The 26138-nt window shown below is 43.5% G+C and overlaps 1 protein-coding gene across 1 annotated transcript; it reads right to left on the reverse strand.

The window, feature by feature from the left end:
* Positions 1–1096: 1096 nt before the first annotated feature.
* On the reverse strand, positions 1097–25873 carry LOC140272828 (polycomb protein suz12-B-like). The gene is made up of 16 exons (XM_072368306.1): positions 25131–25873; positions 24653–24699; positions 24484–24548; positions 21093–21161; positions 20950–20999; positions 20780–20865; positions 20456–20702; positions 13445–13547; positions 13229–13334; positions 11062–11236; positions 9980–10068; positions 9751–9894; positions 5876–6033; positions 5583–5784; positions 4418–4497; positions 1097–3450 (listed from the first exon to the last, which is right to left on the reverse strand). The coding sequence occupies exons 1-16, from the start codon at positions 25300–25302 to the stop codon at positions 2982–2984; spliced, it is 2262 nt and encodes a 753-aa protein (XP_072224407.1). The 5' UTR covers positions 25303–25873; the 3' UTR covers positions 1097–2981.
* Positions 25874–26138: the final 265 nt, after the last annotated feature.

Below are 26138 nucleotides of genomic sequence, written 5' to 3' on the forward strand. Positions count from 1 at the left end.
CGTATCACTTCCGGCGATCCTTTCAAAATATAGGGGCCAATGTTTTAAATGTTTTTAAAACAGAAAAACGCATTTCCCGCGACTGGTTTTACCTTTACACTCATATTTAGCTATAATTTAAGGGTTGTTGTAAGACAGTAAATGAGAGTTATGATCTAAGAGTAAATGATCTGTTAGCTTGTGATCACTTTTTAACTTTATAAGCTCAGAACTAACCGATAAAAGCATTGTTTTCATTAGTCAAGTTCTGAGGCTTTTAATAGTCAGTAACGGTTACATTTCCCTCTCGGAGTGCCGTATAACGGTTAGGCAAAATGTTTTAAAGTCTTTCAAATATAATATCTTTGTGAAATTAAATACATTTTCTGACCACTTTAAAAGCAGTACAGTACACTGAAACCGAAATATTCCCGATGATGCGATCAGTTCGTAAGCGGGAGTTACAAGTTTTACTTTGAAAACCGGAAACGGTCAAATGCTGCATTGGCGCCATTTTGACGAAATAACCGCAGAAAAACCTCGATTCCAACTTCACTTTTTAAAAATAACAAATACCGTTTAAAATCAGTTTAAATGTAGATTTTTTTCTTTATAAAGTTTAAACAATTTATTAATAAACTTTAAACCTTTTATATCATACAGGAAGCTGTAACACGTGTTTATAAAAAAAAAAAAAGCAGTAAATGATGATGTAACAGCTTGTAAAGCTTAGCTAGGCTACTTTCAATAAATTTTTAATAAATTGGGTTCGATTGGCTCAAATTAGATATTTTTTAAATGCCTTTGTTGGCAATTTGGCACAATATAAATAAAATTGAACTGAATTGAATTATTTTGCAGAAATTAAATTTTTTTGTCGCCTTAAATGTAAATAATGATAAAAAAAATACATTTACGTACAGGAAAAAAGTTAGCTTGTATGTATGTGAACATTTATTCATTTTAAGTCTTTTTTTAAAGTTAATTTATTATTTTTTTTAAATGGTCCCTTCTGAATTGTTAGAATTTAAGGGTCTGATATTAAAAACATTTACCGGTGAGAGCTCGTTGTGTGCGTTCAAAGAGTGGAAGAAGAAATGGACAACGCTCCTCAGAATATTACAAAATTGTTCTTTTTAATTAGAAAAACCATTTTAACTCCACAGTAAATAATTGTCAAGCTGGTTTTACGTCACCGTTGAAGATAAGTCTGGTTTTCCTGACATGGCTCCTCCCATCTTGTGCAAAATGCTGCTGGTCTTGTGAGTAAAGAAAGAAACCCTTAAAATCCACATTGAGCTCTTGTCACTCAGAACCGCCACCCGGACCCACGCAGCACCGCCAGGCTCGTCTGAAGCCTTTTGGCGCCAGAGTTTAAAGATGGCTGCAGGCGGAGGCTCAAACTGCATGCAATCTGTTCAAAGTGGACCGTAAGGCAGCACCAGCGCCTGGACGTGTGCTTTTTGTCCTGCTGCTAAGCTTCGGATCATCTGGAGGCAGTAGAGATTCTGGGTCAGATGGTACAGACGTGTAGTCTGAGGATATTTATCACAAGACATGAAACGAGAGAAATCTGTTGCAAATGAATCCCCTTTGGTCTGAAAACTAATTAAACAAAATGGAGTTCAGTGCAGCCAAACAGCCAAAGTTCCACCGACTTATGTACAAAAAGAAACTAACAGCACCTTGTTTTTATCCAGTTAATGTGACGTGTTCAGGCTCCGCCTCCTTTAAACATGCAGTTCAACAGTGGTGAAAAACAGAAAAACGCAGGTCGGCCGAGTCTGTGGGAGCAAACAAACTAAACAACAAAAAAGGTTCAGCTCAGACCCATTTTCTCTGATTCAACCCGAACCAGGACCTGAATAAAAGGTTTTAATGACAAACCGGAACCGTGTCCGTCAGCTGTGAGGTTTTGGAAATAAAAACAAGACATCGAGAGGCGGCAGTTGAAGCTGCTGAATAAAAAAAACGTAAAGCACCAGAAGTCGAAGCAGAATCCGTCCCAGTTCAGGCAGTCGGTTCTGGTTCTGCAGAAGAACGAGAGGCCTGTACTGCGAGGCAGGATCAACTAATCAGGGGTTTGTTTTCTTTGTTCAACAAGAATCAAACAAGAATTTTCTGACTCCTGGTGGATCAGGAGCTGCGTATTTACAAGGAAAAAGGAGAAAATAACCTCAAACTAATGAGGAAAGCTGCAGAGACGATGCATTCAAAGCACCAAGGAAATCAGAGATGCCTGTTTTAGACTGAAAACAAGTGAAATTTACAGATAAATGTCTGTCAAAGTTAATCTGTGGAAACCAGACGGAAAAATGTAAGAAAATAAACTTTTTTTTCATGATTTTAATCGTTTCTTAGTATTTTATAAGCTGGATGTTTGGAAAATGAACGTAGATTTTAAGGCAGTTTGGCAACAACAGTCTGAAACTGGAGGAAAATAATGACCGTCACGTCCGAATCTTAGAAAGAGATAAACTAAAGAAGCCCCGGCTGCATTTTAAAGTTAAACCACCTTTAAACACCTTCCTGCTTTGCAGTACAGACCTCAGATCAGTCACCTGTGAACCTGCGCTTTGATCCCAGAACCAAGGCAGTAAAAACCCACAGGAGCACCACACCTGTATAAATCCGCAGCTGAAAATAGACCCAAAAGAGTTTCACAGGCCAGAAATCACAGAGCCGGTTTGGGTCTTTCATGGAAACGCGTCCACAGGTTCTGGAGCTGGAGCTCGTTTTGTGTTGAACAGGAAACGAAAGGAAAAAACAGCACCTTTGAATTTAATTTCAGAGCCAAAGCCCCGACACAATCAGGACACGACAGAACGAACCCGGGCTTCAGGTTTCAACTGGAACGGGTCGTGGAAACAGAAAACAAATGACTTCCGTGCCTAAAGTTCATCTGACGGGCCTTTCCTGCTGTGAGTGTGTGAAAGTGTGTGTGTTTTACGCCGTTTGCTTTTCTCATTGGTCCAGTTCGGGGGTCTTTGTGCTTTAAGAAGTCACTTCAGAACCGAGCCGAACAGTTTCTGCTTGGCGTTGGGTTTGTTTGTGTCGGCTTCTGCGCCTCCCTGCTCCTCCTGCTGCTGGTTTCTGCGCTCCGGGCAGCCGCCGCCGCCGCCGCCGCCGCCGCTCTCCTCGCCGCAGGCTCTGAAGTCGGATATATCAGGATCAGGATCGGGGTCTGGCTCCGGCTGGGACTCCACAGCCGTCTCCCAGTCCTCCTCCTCCTCCTCCTCCTCCTCCTCCTCCTCCACGTCCATGTCTCTGTCTCTCTGAGCGCCCTGACTCTGGAGGAGGCGGAGCCGGGCCATGGCCTGGTCGATGGTCAGCGTGCTGATCAGGTTGAAGTCGTGCATGCTGATCAGGTGCAGCAGGAAGTTGCGACACAGCCTGCGCCTGACGATGAGGGGCCCGTGATGCTCGGCAAACAGCAGGCAGGCCTTGTTCATCTGGTTGTCTGCGATGAAACTGGAGGAAGGACAGAGGAGCGCACGTTAGCACAGGGGAGCGCACGTTAGCACAGGGGAGCGCACGTTAGCACAGGGGAGCGCACGTTAGCACAGAGGAGCGCACGTTAGCACGCATCAGAGGAAGAAACAACAGCAATAAACACCCCCTCTGCTCCTCTGAGTGAAACTCAAACAACTTTCATCCATTTCACCCTGTAGAAATTCCACTTTTATCCACAGTTCTGCTCATTTCAGGCTCCATAATGTCTGGGACAGGTGGTTCCAGGTGGTTCCAGGTGTATTTCACTCAGGTGTGGGGTCACTCAGGTGTGGGGTCACTCGGGTGTGGGGTCACTCGACTGTCCACAGAAGACTTCATGAACAGAAGCACAGAGGCTACGCTGCTACATGCTAACCGCTAGTTAGCCTCAGAAACAGGATGGACACGTTACAGTTCACCAAAAAGTCCTTAAAGAAGCTGGAGCTGTTGATGGAGCTGCTGATGGAGCTGCTGATGGTGCTGCTGATGGAGCTGCTGATGGAGCTGCTGATGGAGCTGCTGATAGAGCTGCTGATGGAGCTGCTGATGGAGCTGCTGATGGAGCTGCTGATGGAGCTGCTGATGGAGCTGCTGATGGAGCTGCTCAATGAGATCTGAGCTGGATGGAAACATATGATCTGCTCCAGTAAAAGCCTCCAAAGCTTCATCCTGCAACAAGACAAAGATCCAAACATCCTGCTGAGGCAGCAGAGTTTCTCTGAGCTGAAACATGGCCGAGGCCGTCAGCTGGTTCAGATCCAGCCGAGTTTCCTTCTATATGCAGAAGAAGAAGCTTAAAGGGACAAACTCAGCACTGAGCATGGCTGCTTTAATGGAGTCTGTGTCCCAGACATGATGGAGCCTGAGATGAGGGGGGGACTGTGGATGAAAAGGGCTGGAATTTCTACACGTTATTCAATCTTTTTCTTCTTCTCTGATTCCTCACCCGTGCTTCATGACGTGCAGGTTCCACAGCTTCATGATCTCCTTCTCCCCCTCGTTAACGTCGGTGAACTCCTCGATTTGCTGCAGTGAGACCAGACAAGTCAGACTCCGCCCGGTTTAAAGTTACTCCAAATAAAAGTGAGAAAACGTAACCCATTCAGACCCGATACGGCACATGTGTGCTTTCAAAGCTTTACCCCAGGCACACGGGCGGTATCTGATCAGAAATATGGATAAACATCAAGCAAAGCTGAAGGTTTAGCCTCTCGGATGCTTTCTCGTCTCCTCAGAGGCTGAGAAATAAAAGCTTTTTGTGGACAGTTTGAAGGTTTTTTGTAGGTCTCGATGGGTTAAAGAAACACAAAAACAAGCAGCAGCAACAGAAGCTGCTTTGAGTCACGTTTAAAGCGGCCGTGACCCCAGAACTCCACCGGGCGCGGGTGTTTCGGTCAGTCTCCCATGCGGCTTCACGCCAAACCGGGAGCCTTTCAGAAGCAGAGCGCAGCAGCGTGGCTTAAAGCCTTGGTATCTAATTCCTCTTTAATCCCCACCAGCCTCCTCTCGTCAGAACTACCCTGATGCGTATTTGGCGTTTGCTTCTGAAACGCCCCGCGGCGTGCGTGGCGTGCATGGCGTGCGGCGCGTCCCGAGCGCAGCTGGAACCGGTGGAATTCAGGGGTGAAGCTAACGCCAACAGACCAGCAGCAGAAACGTCCACGCTGACTTCTGATATTCTGAAGTCATTCTTGCCGCAGCAATCTGGAAATGTTAGCAGACAGTCAACACAAACAACACTGTTCACAGAAGAAGAAGAAGAAGAAATCAGGTGCAGGTTCTGGCTCCGACTCATCGTTCAGGAGCCCACTGCAGCTTATGGCGGTTAAATGGATGGAGCCTCATCTCTGAATCCTAAAACAGAAAATCAGACGTTTCCCTGTGGAGGAACTCCATCAGAGCCGAGCTTTCTAACGAAGCTCAGACCCAAACAGCTGGAATTAGCTGCTCATAAACAGTGTTTCTACACAAACTTCCTGAAACTGGAGGAGAGAAAAGGTAAATCATGGATGTTGGATCTGAGCCTGACGTCAGAATGAGGTTCTCAGAGGTGACGAAGCTCCTCTAACCGTCCTCCGGCTCTCTGTGGCGTTCGCTCGGCTGAAACTCACCTTCACCGTCTTCTCCTTCAGCCAGTCGGGGTCCCTCTCGTCCTCGCTGTCCACCTCCATCTCCTGAGGCCTCAGCGGCAGGCAGCAGTCGCTCTGGAAGTAGAGCCGGTTGTGCCCGCTGATGTACGTCCTCTGATGCTGCTCCCGGTCGCCGTCCTCCAACTCCAGAAACTCGGAGAGGCTCGGCTTCGTCCTGTTGGGTCTGCAGAGAAAGGACGGCAGGTGAGCCCTGGGGTGTGAATGAATGAAAGCGTCGGCGGGGGGGGGGGGGGGGGGGGGGGGGTCGGACGCACCTGCAGACCAGGATGCGGGTGACGGCCGTCCTCTTGACCGGGCCGTTCCTGCTGAAGGCGAAGCCCGGCTGGTTGTGGATGTCCTGCGGGTTTCCTGCATACGAACCATCGTAACACTCGTTGATGGAGACCTCGATCTTTGCTCCTTTGGGATGGGGCTGCCACAGACCACAAAGACACCAGCGAATCCATCAAAAAGCAACATTTTGAAGGCGGGCAGCTGAGAGCGGAACCTCCAGGAACGGTTGGAAACCATAAGTACATTTTAGGACATCCTCGGGATCAGGCTTCAGCGTCATTCCTCAGATGAAAAGGTGTCACACTCGCACCAAAAGGCTTCATAAAAAAACTTTTCACAATGAACGGCCTCAGAAAAACAGCTCAAAAGTTGTCATTTAAAACGGCTTCGGCTCAAAAGTTGTCATTTAAAAACGGCTTCAACTCAAAAGTTGTCATTTTAAACGGCTTCGGCTCAAAAGTTGTCATTTTAAACGGCTTCGGCTCAAAAGTTGTCATTTAAAAACGGCTTCAACTCAAAAGTTGTCATTTTAAACGGCTTCGGCTCAAAAGTTGTCATTTTAAACGGCTTCGGCTCAAAAGTTGTCATTTTAAACGGCTTCGGCTCAAAAGTTGTCATTTTAAACGGCTTCGGCTCAAAAGTCGTCATTTAAAACGGCTTCGGCTCAAAAGTCGTCATTTAAAACGGCTTCGGCTCAAAAGTCGTCATTTAAAACGGCTTCGGCTCAAAAGTCGTCATGTAAAACGGCTTCGGCTCAAAAGTCGTCATTTAAAACGGCTTCGGCTCAAAAGTCGTCATTTAAAACGGCTTCGGCTCAAAAGTCGTCATTTAAAACGGCTTCGGCTCAAAAGTCGTCATTTAAAACGGCTTCGGCTCAAAAGTCGTCATTTAAAACGGCTTCGGCTCAAAAGTCGTCATTTAAAACGGCTTCGGCTCAAAAGTCTTCATTTAAAACGGCTTCGGCTCAAAAGTCGTCATTTAAAACGGCTTCGGCTCAAAAGTCGTCATTTAAAACGGCTTCGGCTCAAAAGTCGTCATTTAAAACGGCTTCGGCTCAAAAGTCTTCATTTAAAACGGCTTCGGCTCAAAAGTCGTCATTTAAAACGGCTTCGGCTCAAAAGTCGTCATTTAAAACGGCTTCGGCTCAAAAGTCGTCATTTAAAACGGCTTCGGCTCAAAAGTCGTCATTTAAAACGGCTTCGGCTCAAAAGTCGTCATTTAAAACGGCTTCGGCTCAAAAGTCGTCATTTAAAACGGCTTCGGCTCAAAAGTCGTCATTTAAAACGGCTTCGGCTCAAAAGTCGTCATTTAAAACGGCTTCGGCTCAAAAGTCGTCATTTAAAACGGCTTCGGGTCAAAAGTTGTCATTTAAAACGGCTTCGGCTCAAAAGTTGTCATTTAAAACGGCTTCGGCTCAAAAGTTGTCATTTAAAACGGCTTCGGCTCAAAAGTTGTCATTTAAAACGGCTTCGGCTCAAAAGTTGTCATATAAAACGGCTTCGGCTCAAAAGTTGTCATTTAAAACGGCTTCGGCTCAAAAGTTGTCATTTAAAACGGCTTCGGCTCAAAAGTTGTCATTTAAAACGGCTTCGGCTCAAAAGTTGTCATTTAAAACGGCTTCGGCTCAAAAGTTGTCATTTAAAACGGCTTCGGCTCAAAAGTTGTCATTTAAAACGGCTTCGGCTCAAAAGTTGTCATTTAAAACGGCTTCGGCTCAAAAGTTCTCATTTAAAACGGCTTCGGCTCCAAAGTCGTCATTTAAAACGGCTTCGGCTCAAAAGTCGTCATTTAAAACGGCTTCGGCTCAAAAGTCGTCATTTAAAACGGCTTCGGCTCAAAAGTCGTCATTTAAAACGGCTTCGGCTCAAAAGTCGTCATTTAAAACGGCTTCGGCTCAAAAGTCGTCATTTGAAACGGCTTCGGCTCAAAAGTCGTCATTTGAAACGGCTTCGGCTCAAAAGTTGTCATTTGAAACGGCTTCGGCTCAAAAGTTGTCATTTGAAACGGCTTCGGCTCAAAAGTTCTCATTTGAAACGGCTTCGGCTCAAAAGTTGTCATTTAAAACGGCTTCGGCTCAAAAGTCGTCATTTAAAACGGCTTCGGCTCAAAAGTCGTCATTTAAAACGGCTTCGGCTCAAAAGTTGTCATTTAAAACGGCTTCGACTCAAAAGTCGTCATTTAAAACGGCTTCGGCTCAAAAGTCGTCATGTAAAACGGCTTCGGCTCAAAAGTCGTCATTTAAAATGGCTTCGGCTCAAAAGTCGTCATGTAAAACGGCTTCGGCTCAAAAGTCGTCATTTAAAATGGCTTCGGCTCAAAAGTTGTCATTTAAAACGGCTTCGGCTCAAAAGTTGTCATTTAAAATGGCTTCGGCTCAAAAGTTGTCATGTAAAACGGCTTCGGCTCAAAAGTTGTCATTTAAAATGGCTTCGGCTCAAAAGTTGTCATTTAAAACGGCTTCGGCTCAAAAGTCGTCATGTAAAACGGCTTCGGCTCAAAAGTCGTCATTTAAAATGGCTTCGGCTCAAAAGTTGTCATGTAAAACGGCTTCGGCTCAAAAGTTGTCATTTAAAATGGCTTCGGCTCAAAAGTTGTCATTTAAAACGGCTTCGGCTCAAAAGTCGTCATTTAAAACGGCTTCGGCTCAAAAGTTGTCATTTAAAACGGCTTCGGCTCAAAAGTCGTCATTTAAAACGGCTTCGGCTCAAAAGTCGTCATTTAAAAACGGCTTCGGCTCAAAAGTTGTCATTTAAAACGGCTTCGGCTCAAAAGTTGTCATTTAAAACGGCTTCGGATCAAAAGTCGTCATTTAAAACGGCTTCGGCTCAAAAGTCGTCATTTAAAACGGCTTCGGCTCAAAAGTCGTCATTTAAAACGGCTTCGGCTCAAAAGTCGTCATTTAAAACGGCTTCTGCTCAAAAGTCGTCATTTAAAAACGGCTTCGGCTCAAAAGTCGTCATTTAAAAACGGCTTCGGCTCAAAAGTCGTCATTTAAAAACGGCTTCGGCTCAAAAGTCGTCATTTAAAAACGGCTTCGGCTCAAAAGTTGTCATTTAAAACGGCTTCTGCTCAAAAGTCGTCATTTAAAAACGGCTTCGGCTCAAAAGTCGTCATTTAAAAACGGCTTCTGCTCAAAAGTCGTCATTTAAAACGGCTTCGGCTCAAAAGTCGTCATTTAAAACGGCTTCGGCTCAAAAGTCGTCATTTAAAACGGCTTCGGCTCAAAAGTCGTCATTTAAAACGGCTTCGGCTCAAAAGTCGTCATTTAAAACGGCTTCAGCTCAAAAGTCGTCATTTAAAACGGCTTCGGCTCAAAAGTCGTCATTTAAAACGGCTTCGGCTCAAAAGTCGTCATTTAAAATGGCTTCGGCTCAAAAGTCGTCATTTAAAACGTCTTCGGCTCAAAAGTTGTCATTTTAAAACGGCTTCGGCTCAAAAGTTGTCGTTTAAAACGGCTTCGGCTCAAAAGTCGTCATTTAAAACGTCTTCGGCTCAAAAGTTGTCATTTAAAACGGCTTCAGCTCAAAAGTTGTCATAAAATGGCTTCAGAAAAAATAAAAATAAAATAAAATAAAATAAAACTTACATTCGTTTTAAATGACAACTTTTGAGCTGAGATATGACGCTGAAGCCTGATCCTGAGGAAGTCCTAAAATGTACATAAGAAGGTTCGTTATGAACATTAACACAGAAACTGGTCCAGGTTTGAACATTTCAGCTGTTTTTTTGCTGAATTTAACATCTCTGAGCCCCCTTTCATCATTAATCCAGCCTAAACCAGCAGTAGTTTCAACATAAACATCAAAAAGGTCACAGCTGAGCGTCTTCTTCTGGACGGCACATGCATGCGTCTCACCACGTAGTTGAAGATGAAGCGGGAGTGGGACAGTTTGAGGTGTTTGAGCAGACTGTACAGCTTCCTGCAGTTGAGCGTACACCAGGGACAGTGGAGGTCGTCTCTGGCCTCGGTCTGCTGCCGCGTGTTGTTGTTGTACTGAAACTACAGAAGCAGGAGAGGCGGGGCTTAAATCAGCTGCGAGACGAGGCTGCGACGGGTTCGGAGGGAAGTCGGCCGAGACTCTGACCTGGTAGAAGATTCGGAGTTTCTGTCGAGGCTCGGCTGAGATCAGTTCTCTCCTGGTTTGCACGTCTGCGTTCACCGATTCTTTCACAGCTGCAGAAACAGCGTCGGTCAGGACAGGACGCATGATATCTTGCTTATTAACTGGTTTTTAAATCTAAATTCTTATATTCTGACTGCGGATGCCGTCATGCTGACGGTTATTTGCCTGAAAACTGGAGCTGCAGATCATAAGAAATCAAAGAAAAATCAGAAAACATCCAAACAGCAGCAGCTTCACAGCCCAAAGAGGAAAGAAACCAACCAGAACTCTTTATTCTTCTGTTATATCCACTTAAAACAAGCTTTCTTTCTGATTCTTTTATGAATAAGCTTCATTTATTCCTGTCCAAGTCCAAATCACCCCCCTCCTGCACAGCAGAGGGTCTTTTTTCACCTCTGGATCTGAAGCCAGTGCTTTAACCTCACAGATTATAGCCTGAGAGAAGACCCAGTGTCTCACTTGATTTGTAATGCCTTTATGATCTTAATCACGAGGTAAAAAGGCTAATTCAAGATAGAATTATGTGCATTTTGGACAACTATGGTCCCATTAGGAGTAAAACAGTTGTTTGCACCTTTAATCTTTCTAATTTCCCATGAAAACAGGGGGGTGTGTGGATGAAGTGGTCCCAGTAGAGTGCCTGTGTAGAAATCCCTCCGTTAGCTCTCCTATAGCTGCAAGTAGCCACATAACAGCAGCTATGAGCTAACAGAGCTATAGCACACGTTCATTCATTCATTCTTCTTAAAGTATTGGTGAAATAAAGACAGATAATGCCTTATTTAGAGGCTGCATCGTTATATGGATCTTGAGGAATCTAAATATCTTCCGAAGGACGCCGACTTTCACCAAACTGTTCTCAGTGAGTAGATGAACGTATTTCATGCCAGAAATAAGGTTTAAAAATACCAGAGTTCCCCTTTAAAGTCACGGCTGGGTGAAAATCTGCTTGTTTGACCAAGAAATTCTGAACTTTTAACTCGAGTTTGTTTGTCCGACAGCCGAGGAGCGGTGGTGTTCAACGCAGCGACTGTCGGGCTCACCCAGTGTATGCGTGGCTCTGAGGGTGCTGGGTCTGGTGTCCTGGTTGGTCTCGGAGTTGCGGGTGGCCAGCGGCTTGGCCACCGGAGCGGTGGAGCGGTCGGACGGGTCGCTGGTCCAGCGCAGGGTGAACTGCAGGGTCGGACCCTGAGAGAAGCTCTCGAATGGAGGCAAACGCTGCAGACAGAAAGCAGATGGCGTCACTAGGCTTCCAGCTCACTTATTGTCAGTTCACGGAGCACAAATGGGACACTTTTCTCATCTTTATGCGTTTCTGAGAGTAAAACAAAGACATTTTTGAGCAACTGCACCCAGAAGGTGAACCTATAAACCTCCTCCTTCTTCTTTGGGGGATATGAGAGTCTTTCCTGGATCTTTTGGGTTTAAACCGAGGTCTAAGACACAGGATATATCGTCCAATTAAGCTCTTTAAGGTTCTCCAAAACTTCATGTTGCACATCGCCACAGACTGTGGATGTTTTTACTTTAGAAAGGAATCGCTGTGAGACACTTTCAGTCATTTCTTGTCCTTCACGGCAGACACAGAAACACCATTTACTGCCTAAATGCTTTCGTGGTTTAATGTATAATTCGTTTGCATTGCTGTAGAGCAACTCGTGTGTCCATATAAGAAGCCAACCAACATTTTCCCCTTCCATAAAACTGGTTAAATCCAGTCGGAGGAAGGATAAGGAAGGATTTTCTTTTGGAAAACAAGGAGCGGCGCTCATTGAGCCATTCAAATGTCTCCTGACATCCAGCCAAGAACTACTACTTCATCCTCTTTTCCACTGCTTTTGTTTGCATCTTCTTGGTCAATTCAATTCAATTTTATTTATAAAGCGCCAAATTACAACAAATCTCAAGGCACTTAAATAATATTGTTCAAGCCAATTGGAATTCAATTCATTGTAATCATAATCCAATTAAATCCAATGAATTCATTTAAAAATAATCCAATTCATTCATATGGAGCCAGTTCAAAAACAATATCCGAGCTAAGGAAACCAACAGATTGCACCGAAATTTCTCTTCAGTCCAATCTCCCGTCCTGAGCCTGAGGGACTGTGGAAAGGAACGACTCCCTTTTAACAGGAAGAAACCTCTGGCAGAACCAGAACCAGAACCAGGAAGGGTGGCCATCAGCCTTGACCAGCTGGGGTTTGAGAAGACAGAAAAGAGGGAAAAGAAACAGCGTAACACCATTCAAAGGATACCTGTTGGAACAGGGAAACACAAGTTAATAACCACAATAATGTCACATGATATAATATCATTTGAGAAATAAAATGGGGGAAAAAAAGAGATCAAAGGGAGGAGAGGTGCATCATGGGAGCTCCCCCAGCAGGCTGGGCCTATAGCAGCAGAACTATGGGATGTTTCAGGCTCACCTGAGCCATCCCTAACTATAAGCTTTATCAGAAAGGAAAGTTTGAGCCTGATCTTAAAGGTAGAGAGGGTGTCTGCTTCCTGAAGCCAAACTGGCAGCTGGTTCCACAGAGAGGGGCCTGATAACTGAAGGCTCTGCCTCCCATTCTGCTTTTAGGGGCCTGATAACTGAAGGCTCTGCCTCCCATTCTGCTTTTAGGGGCCTGATAACTGAAGGCTCTGCCTCCCATTCTGCTTTTAGGGGCCTGATAACTGAAGGCTCTGCCTCCCATTCTGCTTTTAGGGGCCTGATAACTGAAGGCTCTGCCTCCCATTCTGCTTTTAGGGGCCTGATAACTGAAGGCTCTGCCTCCCATTCTGCTTTTAGGGGCCTGATAACTGAAGGCTCTGCCTCCCATTCTGCTTTTAGGGGCCTGATAACTGAAGGCTCTGCCTCCCATTCTGCTTTTAGAAACTCTGGGAACCACAAGGAAGCCTGCAGCCTGAGAGCAAAGTGCTCTGTTGGGGAAATATCTGGCTACAGCGCTGAAGAGAAACATGGGATTATTCTTATTCTCTTCTATCAATCATGAATAATAAGCAGTTTATTCACTCCAACCAGCTGTTTTAAAGGCATCTGATGCCCAGTTTTCAACAGTTCAGCTCAGATTTGGGGCGTTTCAGCCTCTGGTGTGGCGTCAAATTACCATAGAACAAGAACAAAGGCAGATAGAAATGTTTTATCAAGACAAGACGAGCACAAACGGCAACAATTCACAGAGCTGAAGGGTTTTCGCTCACCTTTCCATCCAGGATGGTCTCCCACGTGGCCCTCTTCTTGCTGACGGGACACTCCTCCATCTCCTGCATGGACACCTCGTACTCCCCATCCAGCAACTGCAGGCGTCTGCACACAAACACACAAACACCTTCTCACCTTTCGCCTCTGCTGCACAAACCCTGCAACACTCCGAGCCAGAAAGTAACAAGTGTCGAAACGGTGTGAACAAGGTTCACCTATTTTTATCAAAGACTGTCATCTGAGCCACAAACGTGGTTTCTCCCTCCTCCCTGAGAGAGGAACTCCTCCTCTTCCTGTTGACGGCTTCATCTGAATAATCTGAAACAGACACAGAGTGACATGAATGAGCCTCTTCATCACAGCACGGAGAACAAAGAGCTGAATGTCACATTCAGAGGGATTTCACTAGAATAAGTCTGTAATCTGACAATGAAAATAAGCAGATTCTGATGAGCTGGGCTCCAGAGGATCCTCTAACACAGGGGGGTCAAACTCAAATACACAGTGGGCCAAAACTTCAAATTGAACAAAGCTGATTTGGCAAAAGTTGAACAAATTAACCTTTTAATATGGAACCCAACAAGTTTAGATTTAACAATGAATACTGATATATAAGGCTTATATAACTTTAAAGTCCAGGGGTGTGAAATTGAGTTGCTAATAATAATAATAATAATAATAAAAACATATCAATGGCATATTAAATTAAATTTAAATAAAAATTGAATGCCTCCTTTCTGTTTGCAGCCTTCTGAGGTAAATGTCAAAATTAGCTTCTTACACAGGCTAATAAATGTGAAAATAAAATAACATAAACCTCTTTTCATCTCCTTTACTTTCTGGCTCCTTTGAGCTGTGTCCAGGTCCTTATATTTGTCCTGGTGTTTCGTTTCATAGTGTCGTCTAATATTGTCCTTAGTTACTCCTAAGTTACTCCTAAGTTACTCCTTAGTTACTCCTTAGTTACTCCTTAGTTACTCCTTAGTTACTCCTTAGTTACTCCTTAGTCACTCCTTAGTCACTCCTTAGTCACTCCTTAGTCACTCCTTAGTCACTCCTTAGTCACTCCTTAGTCACTCCTTAGTTACTCCTTAGTTACTCCTAAGTTACTCCTAAGTTACTCCTTAGTTACTCCTAAGTTACTCCTAAGTTACTCCTAAGTTACTGCTAAGTTACTGCTAAGTTACTGCTAAGTTACTCCTAAGTTACTCCTTAGTTACTCCTTAGTTACTCCTTAGTCACTCCTTAGTCACTCCTTAGTTACTCCTTAGTCACTCCTTAGTCACTCCTTAGTCACTCCTTAGTTACTCCTTAGTCGCTCCTTAGTCGCTCCTTAGTTGCTCCTTAGTTACTCCTTAGTTACTCCTTAGTTACTGACGCGTTGAATCCACAAACAAGACAAACAGGTCTGTCTTTTACATAAACAGATATTCTGTCTCCCACCTGTCCAGAAAAGTTCTATTTTCTGCCTTTCTTTTGGCCATTTTTTGGTAGGTAACAGTGACAGCTGTGGTTTGAGGTCTGGGGGAGAGGCGGGGGGCACAAGAAGACCGCTAGCATAGATGCTACTGACACAGAGGAGGGGCGTATCTGCCTCTGTTCTAATAGACGCGCCAAAACAACAGCAAAGCATTATGGGATTTGTAGTATTTGTAGAACAGTTAACAGTGTTCTCTCATAACCCTGTCTTGTCTGACCATTTTTTAATAACTTTTGAATTTACATTACTTGACTACACGGTTTCTGAGAAGAATTCTACATATAGAAGGTGTCTGTCAGAGAATGCTGTAACCAGATTTAAAGAGTTGATTTCATCATCCTTTTCTTCACTGCCATGTGCTGATATGACACAGGATGGCTACCTAAATTTTACTCCAGTAGAACTTGACTCTCTTGTTGACAGCACTACAGCTTCAATGCGTACAACACTGGACAATGTTGCCCCTCTGAAAAGGAAGGTAATCAGTCAGAAGAGGTTGGCTCCTTGGTATAATTCACAGCTGCGTGCGTTAAAGCAGACTGCAAGAAAGCTGGAGAGACAGTGGCGTTCCTCTAATTTAGAAGAGTCTCAATTAGTCTGGAAAGATAGTTTAATAACGTATAAGAAAGCACTTCGTAAAGCTAGAACTGCGTATTATTCATTATTGATAGAAGAGAATGAGAATAATCCCAGGTTTCTTTTCAGCACTGTTGCCAGGCTGACAAAGACTCCGAGCTCTGTTGAGCCATGTATTCCTTTAACTCTCAGCAGTGATGATTTCATGAGATTCTTCATCAATAAAATTGTTTCTATCAGAGAGAAGATTAATGGAATCCTTCCCATTATTATCACTGATGTATCATCAAGTAGAGCAGCTTTAGAAGTATCTTTCGAACCTGAATTGTATTTAGACAGCTTCTGTCCAGTTGATCTTTCTGAGCTAACAACAGCAATAGTCTCTTCTAAACCATCAACTTGTATGTTAGACCCAATCCCAACCAGACTGTTCAAGGAGGTTTTCCCCTTAATTGACACTTCCATATTGGATTTGATCAATCGGTCTTTGTTGATAGGATATGTACCTCAGACTTTTAAGGTTGCTGTAATTAAACCTTTACTTAAAAAACCTACTCTTGATTCAGAAGTGTTGGCTAATTATCGACCTATATCCAATCTCCCTTTTTTGTCCAAAGTTCTTGAAAAAATAGTTGCAGTTCAACTTTGTGATCATTTACATAGAAATAATCTGTTTGAAGAGTTTCAGTCAGGATTCAGAGTGCATCATAGCACAGAAACGGCACTGGTGAAAGTTACCAATGATCTCCTGTTAGCTTCTGATAGCGGACTTGTTTCTGTGCTTGTCCTGTTGGATCTCAGTGCTGCATTTGATACGATCGATCACGGCATTCTGTTACAGAGACTTGAACATGTTATTGGGATTAAAGGAACTGCATTAGGCTGGTTTAAGTCATATTTATCTGATAGATTCCAGTTTGTTCTTGTAAATGAGGAATCTTCCTCACACGTTGGAGTAAGTCATGGAGTTCCTCAGGGTTCTGTGCTTGGACCGATTCTTTTTACTTTATACATGCTTCCATTAGGTAACATTATCAGACAGCATGGCATAAATTTCCATTGTTATGCTGATGATACTCAGCTGTACTTATCTATGAAACCAGATGAAACCTACAGGTTGGTCAGGCTACAAGCCTGTCTTAAAGACATAAAGACCTGGATGACTCAGAACTGTCTGCTTTTAAATTCAGACAAAACTGAAGTTGTTCTCTTTGGACCTGAGCGCTTCAGGGAGAAATTGTCTAGTTATATAGTTACTCTAGATGGTATTTCCTTGGCTTCTAGTTCTACAGTGAGGAACCTTGGAGTTATTTTTGACCAGAATTTATCATTTGACGCACATATAAAACTGGTTTCTAGGACTGCCTTCTTTCACCTTCGTAATATTGCCAAAATCAGGAACATCCTGTCTCAAGGTGATGCAGAGAAACTAGTTCATGCATTTGTTACTTCAAGATTGGACTACTGTAATTCCTTATTATTGGGCTGTCCCACATATTCTCTGAAAAGCCTCCAGCTGATCCAAAATGCTGCAGCCAGAGTTCTGATGAGAACTAACAGGAGAGATCATGTTTCTCCAGTTTTAGCTTCTCTTCATTGGCTCCCTGTTAAATTCAGAATAGAATTTAAGATTCTTCTCCTCACATATAAAGCTCTTACTGACCGAACTCCATCATATCTTAAAGATCTCATTGTACAATATTTTCCTAACAGAGCACTTCGCTCCCAAACTGCAGGTTTACTTGTTGTTCCCAGAGTTTCTAAAAGTAGAATGGGAGGTAGAGCCTTCAGTTATCAGGCCCCTCTCTTGTGGAATAAGCTGCCAGTAAATGTCCGGGAAGCAGACACCCTTTCCACTTTTAAGATTAGGCTTAAAACTTTTCTTTTCGATAAAGCTTATAGTTAGGGATGGCTCAGGTAATCCTGAAACATCCCATAGTTAAGCTGCTATAGGCTTAGACTGCTGGGGGACCTCATCTGTCACACCTTTCCTCACTTTGCTCTCTTTTTCCCCCTGTTTAATTTCAAAATTGATTTTATGTACATGTGACATTATTGTGGTTATTAACCTATGTTTCCCTGTTCCAACAGATATCCTTTGAATGGCGTTATGGTGTTTTTCCCCCCTCTTTTCCCTCTTTTCTGTCTTCTCAAACCCCAGCTGGTCGAGGCGGATGGCCACCCTTCCTGAGTCTGGTTCTGCCAGAGGTTTCTTCCTGTTAAAAGGGAGTCGTTCCTTTCCACAGTTGCCACAGGCACGCTCAGGACGGGAGATTGGACTGAAGACACATTTCGGTGCAATCTGTTGGTTTCCTTAGCTAGGATATTAATTTTTTTAATTAGCTCTATATGAATTAATTGGATTATGATTACAATGAATTGAATTCCAATTGGCTTGAATTGGACTATATTACTTAAGTGCCTTGAGATGACAATTGTTGTAATCTGGCGCTATATAAATAAATAAATTGAAATTGAATTGAATAGTATAAGCGGTGAATGCGCTGCTGCCGTATAATACTGGCGGGCCAGCTCTAATATTAATTTGAAATTGCCTCGCGGGCCAAATATAATTACACTGCGGGCCAAATGTGGCCCGCGGGCCAGAGTTTGACACCTGTGATGTAGAGGGATGTCAATGTTAGCAGCTTATCAAAGAGTAGTTTCATTCACACCACTTACAGCAACTTTACAGGCAAAAAACACTCCGATATTAACGTTGATCAGCTTAATAAAACCCTTAATAACGCCACATCCCGCTGGTGCAAATCAACAGCATGTTTCACAGGGAAAAATAACACAAATCAGGTTAAACAAAGCAGCCAAATGGCTGATTTTCTTCCTGCTTTCTGCACTTTTAATGAAACCATCTTGCTGAAGCTCGCCTCTACTCAGCACAAAGAGCTGAAAGTCACATTCAGAGGGATTTTACTAGAATATTCCACAGTTCAGGCTTTATTTCTGTCTGTAATCTGACAATGAAAATAAGCACCAGAGGTTCTCATAACACAGACTGGAAGATTGCTTTTGAACAACAATAGGTCCAGCTGTGGATGTGGAGGGATGTCAACGTTATCAGCTTCATTCACACATATTCGACTCCACTTACAGCAACTTTACAGGCAAAAAACACTCGGATATTAACGTTGATCAGCTTAATAACGCCACATCCCGCTGGTGCAAATCAGCAACATGTTTCATAGGGAAAAATAACACAAATCAGGCTGATTTTCTTCCTGCTTTCTGCACTTTTAATGAAACCATCTTGCTGAAGCTCCCTCTACTCTGAACTGTATCCCCCTGCTGTTAATCACAGGAGGGGATACAAAGATTAACTAAATTACTGGAGGCTCGTCTCCATGACGTAGTTTAGTTGTACTGCCGTTACGCATCAGGGCCTCAGTACATCCATCTTTGGCGTTGGGTTTCTTGTCTGAGTTTTCCCTCGAGTAAGCGACTGCCAGCCAAGTCTGAAGTAGCTGAAGAGCATCCTCTACCCTGGTTTATTTCTCCTCCTGACGTGCTTTTGGACGGTGGGAGGAAGCCGGAGAACCCGGAGAGAACCCACAAATACATGGGGAGAACGTGCAAACTCCACAGAGGAAGGCCCCAGCCGGGAATTGAACCTGGAACCTACCGACCAGCCCTTACTGCACAATACTGGATGATCATAAGTCTGTGAGGATGAAGCATCTCACTGGACCATGTTTTGTTTTTCTACCACAGATATCACTGACAGGACCTTTAACATTTTATGCTTCTTGCTCTAAAACAAGAACTACTAACAACTATCGCAGCTCCTACTTCTCAGGTACACTCCTCCCGATGAGCTGGGCTTTAAAGGCACGACTACCATTGGACCCAAGTGTGCAAACGAGAGATTATCCACTCAGAGAGGCGGAGCTACCGGACCCTGACCCCACCTCCAGAGTCTGAAAGGTCAACCTGATGAGTGAGTTTGCAGCTTCCTTGTTCTGTGCCATACGCTGGCATAAAATGAACAGAGAGAAGCAACAATAACTGCTTAAAATGTCCCGATAACAACCGTTTGTTTGAGATAATTTTACTCTTGAGCTTACTGAGCCTAACCTGGTTTTTCTGGCCTCATAAAGCTTCTTCCTTTGGGTTTTCCACCAGGCAGCAGCACCTGGTATCAGGTACATTTTTAGCACCTACTCGGCCGATGGTTCCAAGCAGTTCCAGCTACAGAATGCAGGTCACCGATTGGCCGAGGAGTGACGTCACCGTATGAGTCACGAAAGCGACGCCTTCACAAGAACCCGGCCATGCTTTCTGTGATAAATAAATGGCCAAACCAACGCCGTGGTCCAGAGACGAGGTGCAGACGGTTCTGTGCTCGGTGGCTGATGAATGAGAGGGTGTCGCTTTCTAATGACGTCACGGGACTTCATCCCAACGCTATCCTAACACTAATCTCACGATACGATACACGCCATTCAGCCAACGACTCGATACGATTTTATACGATTCGATTTTATATGATTCGATACGATTTAATACATCATTTTCTGAAAGATTTTAAAGGGACAGTTTGATTTGACATGAATCATCACTGATTGGACGGTGATCTGACCTTTGAACCCAAAGGACAACACAAATATTTCCCAAACGTGTCTTCAGCGTTCACAGACTCATGTTTATGTTGTGAATATTTCATCATCAACCTGCTTGTTTTACCATAAACACAAATCCAAATTCTCTAATAACAAACCAACTTTTTTCATTTTTGAGGAGGAGCTCAAACAATAAATTACAACAATCCTTTATTCTATAAACAGAAAAACCATCAAAACCGCCGATCTATGCACTTTATAACATTTTCATGAACTAATTTATCACTGTTTTGTACAATATGACCCCCCCCCCCCGGCATTGTTTTGTATTATGTTAATGTTCTGTGTTTTCACTAATTGTAACGTCAGACTTTTCAATAAAGTTTGCTCTAAAAAAACTGAACGATACTTTATCGGGACACAAAATATCGATATATATAATCGCAGTATCGATAAAATCGCTCAGGCCTAATCCTAACGACCTAAACCGAGCAGGTACCAGAGGAAAAGGGCCACAAGTGCTACTATGGCAGAGAGGAGGGATGGTTACAGCTTTAAAAACTGGGATAAGACGCCACCAGGAGCCGTCCGCTCACCTCTGCTGTGGTGATTCTCTCCGTTGGTCAGGCCGTTGAGCTGCGATAGAGGACACCCGGGCCTCGAAACTCTGAAAAGCAAGGAGTACGACTTCACCATGTGAGAGTTGCTGGGCTCAAACTCGCTGCTGGGAACCAGCAGGATGGGGAGGGAGCCCGGCTTGGCCTGGACTCCAGCGCTCATGTCCGGGTTCAGAGGAACCTGCTTCTTCCCCGTCGGAACCTGCTTCACCGGACAGCTGACATCCTGCACATGACAAGAGGAAACATGGAGATTACACACCTCCACCAGGTCTAGCTTCTACATTAGTGAGGATCACACACCTTCCTCTTCTTGTGGCAGACTTTGACGAGAAGCACCTCCAGAGACACGGAGTTCTGCTCGTTCTCGCTGTCCTGAGACGGTTTTCCTGTGAGAAAAAAACGACTTCCTGTAAGTCACAGCGAAGTCAAACAAAAGGCCACAGAGAGGCTGCCGAGAGGAACAAACCTACCAGCTTTATGAAAGAAACCGGTGAAGGTGAGCTGCAGATTAGAAGACAAGCTGGAGGAAAAAAAGAGAAAAAGGAGAAGCTTCAAAGGTGTTCGTTTAAAACCAAACAGGTGCTTTTATTCAGCGTCACATCTGGGCATTTACCTGAGAGTCTCCTGATCTCCTCTCATCTTTTCCACTTTGAAAAGCAGATTGTCGGCTTTGAAGCTTTTCCTGCACGAACAAAGAGTTGAAGTCAGCAAAACACACGAATAACACACTGTTCAGGCAGAGGAAGAGACGTCACACCTGCATTTAAGATGGAATAAAGTCAGTCTGACAACAAACAATGTCATTTTCTCTCTTATAAACTGCATCAAACAGAGCTAAACTTCAACTTTAAAGCTAAACTCAAGAACTTTTCAAGCATTTTTAAGATTTCCAGCAGCCCATCATGGTGATAAATCATCATGATCTGCAGCAACACATTTTAAATCAAGTCAATTTATTCATAAAATGCCACAAAGACAACATTAACACACCCAGAACAAGAAAAGACCCAGAAGCTACTGTTATAAACCCTTTCAAAAGGCAACATCTGCTGCTAATGTCGATAGAACTCAAAACCATCAAGATCCAGTCGAGTTTCTTCAGCCAAAAAGCTAAATATTACAACAATATATTTCAGGAACTGTGTCAAAGACTAAAATTAAAGGCATTTCAAGGATTTCCAGCACCGGTTCCGATCTGACGATTAAATACTGTTTTCTGCTGAATTGGATGCTTTTGACTCTGATATACAAGTGTTTTCCAGCTGTGTGTAGAACACATAAAGCAGGTGTGTAACTGCTGCTGATACGACATCTTGGCCAGAACGCTCATTTTTAATGTAGAAATAAACACAGCTTTCTGTCATTTCTTTAAGGAGTCTTCAGGAATAGTTCTCCAGGCTTCTTGAAGGACATCCCAAAGCTCTTCTTTGGATGTGGGCTGCCTTTTGTTCCGTTCTCTGTCAGATGATCCCACACTGCTTCGATAATGTTGAGGTCCGGGCTCTGGGGAGGATTCATCCCTCCATAAGACCTGTTGCCACTGATTTTCAGTCCACTTCTTGTGTCATTTGGCACAGCTCAGCCTTTTCTCCCTGTTTCCCTTCCTTAAGAACGGCTTCTTGACAGCCACCCTTCCATGGAGACCATTTCTGATGAGGCTTGGGCCAACAGTAGATGGATCAGCTGAAGGTCCAGATGCATCTCTCAGGTCCTGTCAGGTCACAGCTGGATTTTTTCCTCTTTCTTAAGGACATCACTTTCAGATCCTGTTCATCTGCTGGAGATAGTTTTTTAGGCCTGACTCTTCTTCTTTTGTCCTCCACTTGTCCAGTTTCCTCAAATGTTTTAAGGACACACTGCACACCATGCTGAGATATGCCAAGTTTTCAGCTAATAGCTCTTTGGGAATCACCTTGTTGCTGCAGAAATCCTATTTTCTGTCTGTCAAACTGTGTTTTCTTTGCTGTTTTTCATAGATGCAGCTAAAGAAATGGGAACAAATGATGTGTCTTTGTGACAAAGTGCCTAAAGATCCAGTTTAAAATGGCTTCTTTGCTAAGTTGTCTGTTCTGTGTCGACACAACACTGGTTCATCCCTTGAGTTAGGAGCCTTTTTTCTGCCTGAATGGTTCAAAGGTCACAGTTAAGTGGCTGAACAAAGAAAAAACACATTCCTCTGGACTGAAAATGAGTGAAAAAGCAGAAAATGTCCAAAGAAAAACTTCAGAAAGCTGGAGAACTATTGATGTATTCAGACCATTATAAAAGATTACAGGAAAGTCTGGATGTTTGGAAGGAAAATGTAAAGAAATGAGGGCTGGATCAGGACTGTACTTTATGTAAATAAGGTACATTTACTTCCAGGTAAATTTGTTTAAACAAATATCCACCTACCAAGAAATGTGATTAAAAGCTGTGCCGGCACCACATGAGGCAGCGGGTAGGACGTTAAATCAATATCAACTGATAGCTAAACAGCAGCAGGAAGAACAGATGCAGCACACTTTAATCTGGGCCTGTGTGTATCTATCGTTTAACTGATCTTGGTACACAGTATTTATTCTTAATTAGCGCAGCTGTCAGTTATCATTGGTGTTAGCATCATGTTCCGCTTTGTGTGTCGAACTGAAATGAAAAGGAAGGCATGCACACCTGGCTCTAATTGTCAGTATGTCGGCTGGGTTTTTGTAGTGCACCCATTAGAAAAAAAAGTCATAAAATTCAGTCCAACTCTAACCTTCGCAGAGGTCTAACAAGCCAAAGTAACTGGAAACAGCTGTGAGGCTTCGGAGACTCTCACAGGGCTCAGGAAGAAACGTTTACACATCCAGACTGTGTTCAAACAGTTATTAAATCCAAAAAAAAGGCTAAATTAACACTTTATTCATGTTATAGAGACCAAAGACTACTTCATCTCCTGGTCCTGGTGCGTTTCTCTGCTGCATAACAAACATTTCCCACGTCGAAGCGCAGCTGGGTGCCCTTTACTTTAATCTGGCAGCAATTATTTCAAACATTTAAAAGACAACAACTTGCACGAGTGGGACGGGCTGTGGATGCATTTTCAAAGGCGGTTCCACCGGATAAGGACTGCTCCGCGTTGAGCCAGCTGATTTCACGGAGCTCTGAATAATGAGCCTGAAAACTTGGGTGGACCGTTTTCAGCCACATCTGAGCTAAATATCCTGGAGTTTCTGTTTAAATAATCACAGGAAAGTGACAAAGATGATCCATCACCCACAGCCTGCCTGTCTCTCTGCGCTTTGTGCAGTTAATAACTTTGGATTCATCTCGAATCACAAGCCCAGTTACATGTGACCGAAGCATGCGCCGCAGAAACTGAAACTGAGCAACAGAGAGGGAAAGTTTCATCAGTTTCATCTGCAGCAAATGTCTTCTGTAAGAAGTGTTTCCACTTCTGTAGGAATCATCCTGTTAATCTGTTCTAACAGCACCTTAAATAGCTCTGATTAATCACTTAAATGCTGTGAGAAATTCTCTTTTCTTCTCTTCATAAAGCAGCCGTCAGCACAACAATGTTAGCTGAAAATTACCTCAAATCACACAAAGAAAGACCCAAACAAACAGCTAAAACACAACTATGCGCTTCAGTTGTAGCATTCATTGTCTTTTTCATCCATTGATGCTCCTTCTGTACTTTTACAGTCTTTCAGAGCGGACTGAACCACGTGTATCAGCAGGATCTTTATTCTTTTGTGCAGCGTCTGTATGCAAAGCAGCCCAACTGAAAAACGCTTCTCCTACCTCAGCTGTAACTGATCAAGCCGCCACCCCCCCCCCCTTCTACAGCAGACGCCATGTCGGTCTACTTTCCCTCATGATAACAGTTGAGCTGCTTTTTAAGGGGCAAACTTTACAAACAGCAGCTTTAAAGCGTAAAGAAACATCTGCAACTCCCAGAGGTTCAATGAAAGCATGTGAAGGAAAACAAGTTGGATTTGTTAAAACCACAGAATCAGCAAGACACACAATAACACCTTTACCTTTTGCCGTTATTCCTCGAGTTTCTGTGGGACATGTACGTGAGTGTCCTGTGCAAGAATATGGGCTGAAATGTGACAGGAAGAGATAAAGAAGCATTGTTTAAATTCTGCGTTAACTCCTCTCTAATGGTCAGATTAATCGTGCGACTCAGAGAAAGACGAAACTCACAGCAATCAAGTTCCTTGTGCGGAGGAACCTGTAGATTTGTGTTGGCTCTGGAAATATACAGTTACGTAATCAGTAATAAGTCTATTATAGGTAAAACTAGTTCCTGCACTAGAAATATTACCAGAATGTAATATTTTCCCTGCCTGAGGCTCATTGTTTGACTGCTACAGTAAAATAAAGACATGCATCACTTTGTGTTTTGGTTGATTTTTACATTCTGCACAACTATAAAGATACATTTCATTAAACTCTGTAGTACGTGTGCATATCAGTAAATGGGAACCAGGTGTAGCTGAAAATCAAAGAGCAGAGTTTTGACATGTAGATGACAGGCTAACTATTCACAGCTCTAAACTGATCTGAGGTCTGCAGCCTCTCATCTCTTCGTTCACATGGTCAGTGTCATGCTTCCTGAGATCTTAAAATAAGCTGGGATTCATCTATTCAAACATGCAAGTTGATGACAACAGGAACTCACTCTCGAAGGCCTGCAGGAACAGCTCGTGGTCGGCTTGAATAAGTTGCATATTCGGCTTCTTGGCAGCAGCCATCACAGCGGAGGACGGTTGGTACAATCCGTTGGCTTTTCCTCCAGAACCAAAACCCACCTGGTGGCCTCCACCTGAGGAGCTTTGCTTATGAGGAGCCATCGCCAAAAACTACAAGAAACTACCAGCGACTCCCCAACACCTAATGTGAGGTGGTGTTGGAAAAATATAAGAAATTCTGCACCCTTCCTTTGTCAAAACAAAAGGGTAGCGTTGGTGGAAAGCCACCCGCTTATGAGAAACACTGCTTGCTTCTCATTTCACAGACGGATCGTTAAAGCTTTGGTCTTTTATATCTAACATTAATGAGACGACAGCCTGACGTTTTCGTTTACAAACCGATTTAACAGTCTGAAGTCGGTGGACAAGCTTGAAATGCGCGAAACAAGAGAACAGCCTCCGGCAAGCTGACGCGAAACGCTAGCTAGCTAGCTGGCTAACTTCCTTAGCCAGCTAACCCGGGATGACCGGTTAGCATCGTCCAAAACTCTGACTTCACCAAGAAAGAACTCGAACTCTTCGGGACGACGGGGAATGATTCAACATTAGAAACGACACGCCCTCAGCGGTTTGGATGCAAATAATTCACCAAAATTCACATTACTCTTGCTTAGCGCCTGTTAGCAAGTGGGGTAAGAGGTAGTGGAAAGCAACTCAACATAACAGAGACCATATCCGGTTAGAATTTTCTCAATAAAATTAAATCTAAACAAAAAAATCATTTATCGCACAATAAAGTAGGTTTTTATGCTAGCACGATGGTTAGAAATCTACATATACTGGAACACATGTTACAAAAAGCTTGTAATTTCTATGAATGTAACGTTTCTTAATATTGTGCTTTAACTTTGAAGGCAAACCCCATCGGAGTTCCGCCCTTGTTTGCCCTTGCTTCAGCTACTTGGAAAATGAACGTTGCGGCTTCCACGATGACTCGT

The sequence above is a fragment of the Leuresthes tenuis genome, unplaced genomic scaffold (assembly GCF_036924035.1).
Source record: "Leuresthes tenuis unplaced genomic scaffold, fLeuTen1.0.hap1 SCAF_17, whole genome shotgun sequence".
Classification (NCBI taxonomy): Eukaryota; Metazoa; Chordata; class Actinopteri; order Atheriniformes; family Atherinopsidae; genus Leuresthes; species Leuresthes tenuis.